At 34.9% G+C, this 1850-nt stretch overlaps 1 protein-coding gene across 1 annotated transcript; it reads left to right on the top strand.

The window, feature by feature from the left end:
• Positions 1-1304: 1304 nt before the first annotated feature.
• On the top strand, positions 1305-1517 carry SARC_15208 (hypothetical protein; the record flags this gene model as incomplete). The annotated part of the gene is made up of 1 exon (XM_014290667.1): positions 1305-1517. A coding segment is annotated over one exon (213 nt), but the record flags the coding sequence as incomplete, so codon positions are not given.
• Positions 1518-1850: the final 333 nt, after the last annotated feature.

The following is a 1850-nucleotide window of genomic DNA, read 5'->3' as shown; positions in this document are numbered from 1 at the left end:
GTGTGTGGTGGACAAACAAACTAATATATATATATATATATAGACATATATACATTATATATATATATATATATATATATATTATATATATATTATATATATTATATATATATTATATATATTATATTATATATATATAAATATATAAAGATATATATATAGAAATAAATATAGATATATGTATATATATATAAATATATATATATATATATGTGTGTGTGTGTGTGTGTGAAAATAACTTATTAAACGTTTCCCATTGTGTGTGGTATTAGTTAAATTTAATACGGGAATAGCACACGCTATGTAAGGATACTTACATACATAGTGTTGGACAAATATACATGATATATCCAATATATGTCCACTGATTTGCAAGATATCCTCCGTGCGATGTTTTCGACTCCTACGGCGTCTAATTTACAGATCTACGACATTTCTTGACCGAGACTTAAGGGTCGCTGGTACACAACCGCACAGAAAGACATCTAAATATTTCAGTATTCAATTATATTTCGTGAGAGAGTTTCTTCATGACCCTCTCAGATATATTCATATGGCTGAACGGACAAAGTGACAGTGTAACTATAACAAACCATAGTCGACTGATTTGGAATCAATTGGCTATGGATAAACAGAACATAAATCATTTACCGCCTCAAAAAGATGGAGAGGTTTTATTAAATATGTGACGTCGAGGGTTATGCGTAGTATTCTATTTTATTTGGTAGTATTTAAGCCCCGCCACCCCGGTCCCCGGATCAATATCATTAATTTATAGTCATAATCTGATATATCAACAGTGATCAGCACTCGCGGACGAGAGATTTGAAACCCAAGATCTTGGGTTACGAATTCCCATCCGCCAGTGAACAATCCTCGGGGGAAATCGTGGGGCAGAGAGAGGAACCAAGCATTTGCAAAAATAACAAAGTGAGCCGTGGAGCTAAAATACCCCAAAAGGCTTGTAATTTGGATGTATACTGTAATATATATATTTATATTTGTATATATGTATATTTGCTAGGCTTTGTTCATATACTGTGGCATGTTTATGGTTGTGTAACGAGATATAACAGATTGCAGAGTATAGATAGTATTTTTCTTTGAGAATGATTGGGCAACTAAGTCTATGTAGAAGCGCTCATGCTACGAATACATTACACCTCATCAAATATGGGCAACGATGCTTTCACGCACATACGTCAACCCCACTACGTTCACAAATACACTCCACAAAAATCATTTATGCCCAAAAAACAAGCATAAATAACCCTATATGTAGTCCTTTCGCAGTAGAAAGCAGTATGTCGAGGGTTAATTATAGCTCACATGTGGCGAGATACAGTTCGTATAGCCCAGGTCAAGGCCCCGACGATCCCACTAATAAAGCCACGGGCGCATCCGACCAGCCTGTGCGAAGACTTACGATTGCCGATCTACACAAGTTATATCTGGATAACACAAAGATATCTATGCTAACAGCATATGATGCTATGTCAGGAACCTGGTGCGATAGGGTAAGATATCCAATAGGCGTGATTGTTGTTAATTAATGTGGTATCTATACGCATGTCGTTAGTACAGTTAGCTAGGAGCGTGAATCAACGCGCACATACATGCATGTACCTGTTTACCGTGTTCTCAAATACAATCAGCCAGCCCGTGCGTGGATTTACGAACGATAGTCTACACAAGGCGTGTGTATATAATGCATCGTCAGCATAGTGTGCGCACTGCCATTTACAGTTTCTGGTTTTTATTTTTCAGATTGATTCGGTATATATGATATATATAAATGAATCTATATATATATATATATATATATATATATATATATATATATATATATA

This window comes from Sphaeroforma arctica (genome assembly GCF_001186125.1).
Source record: "Sphaeroforma arctica JP610 unplaced genomic scaffold supercont1.5774, whole genome shotgun sequence".
In the NCBI taxonomy this organism is placed as follows: Eukaryota; class Ichthyosporea; order Ichthyophonida; genus Sphaeroforma; species Sphaeroforma arctica.
This window is presented reverse-complemented; position numbering and strand designations above follow the sequence as displayed.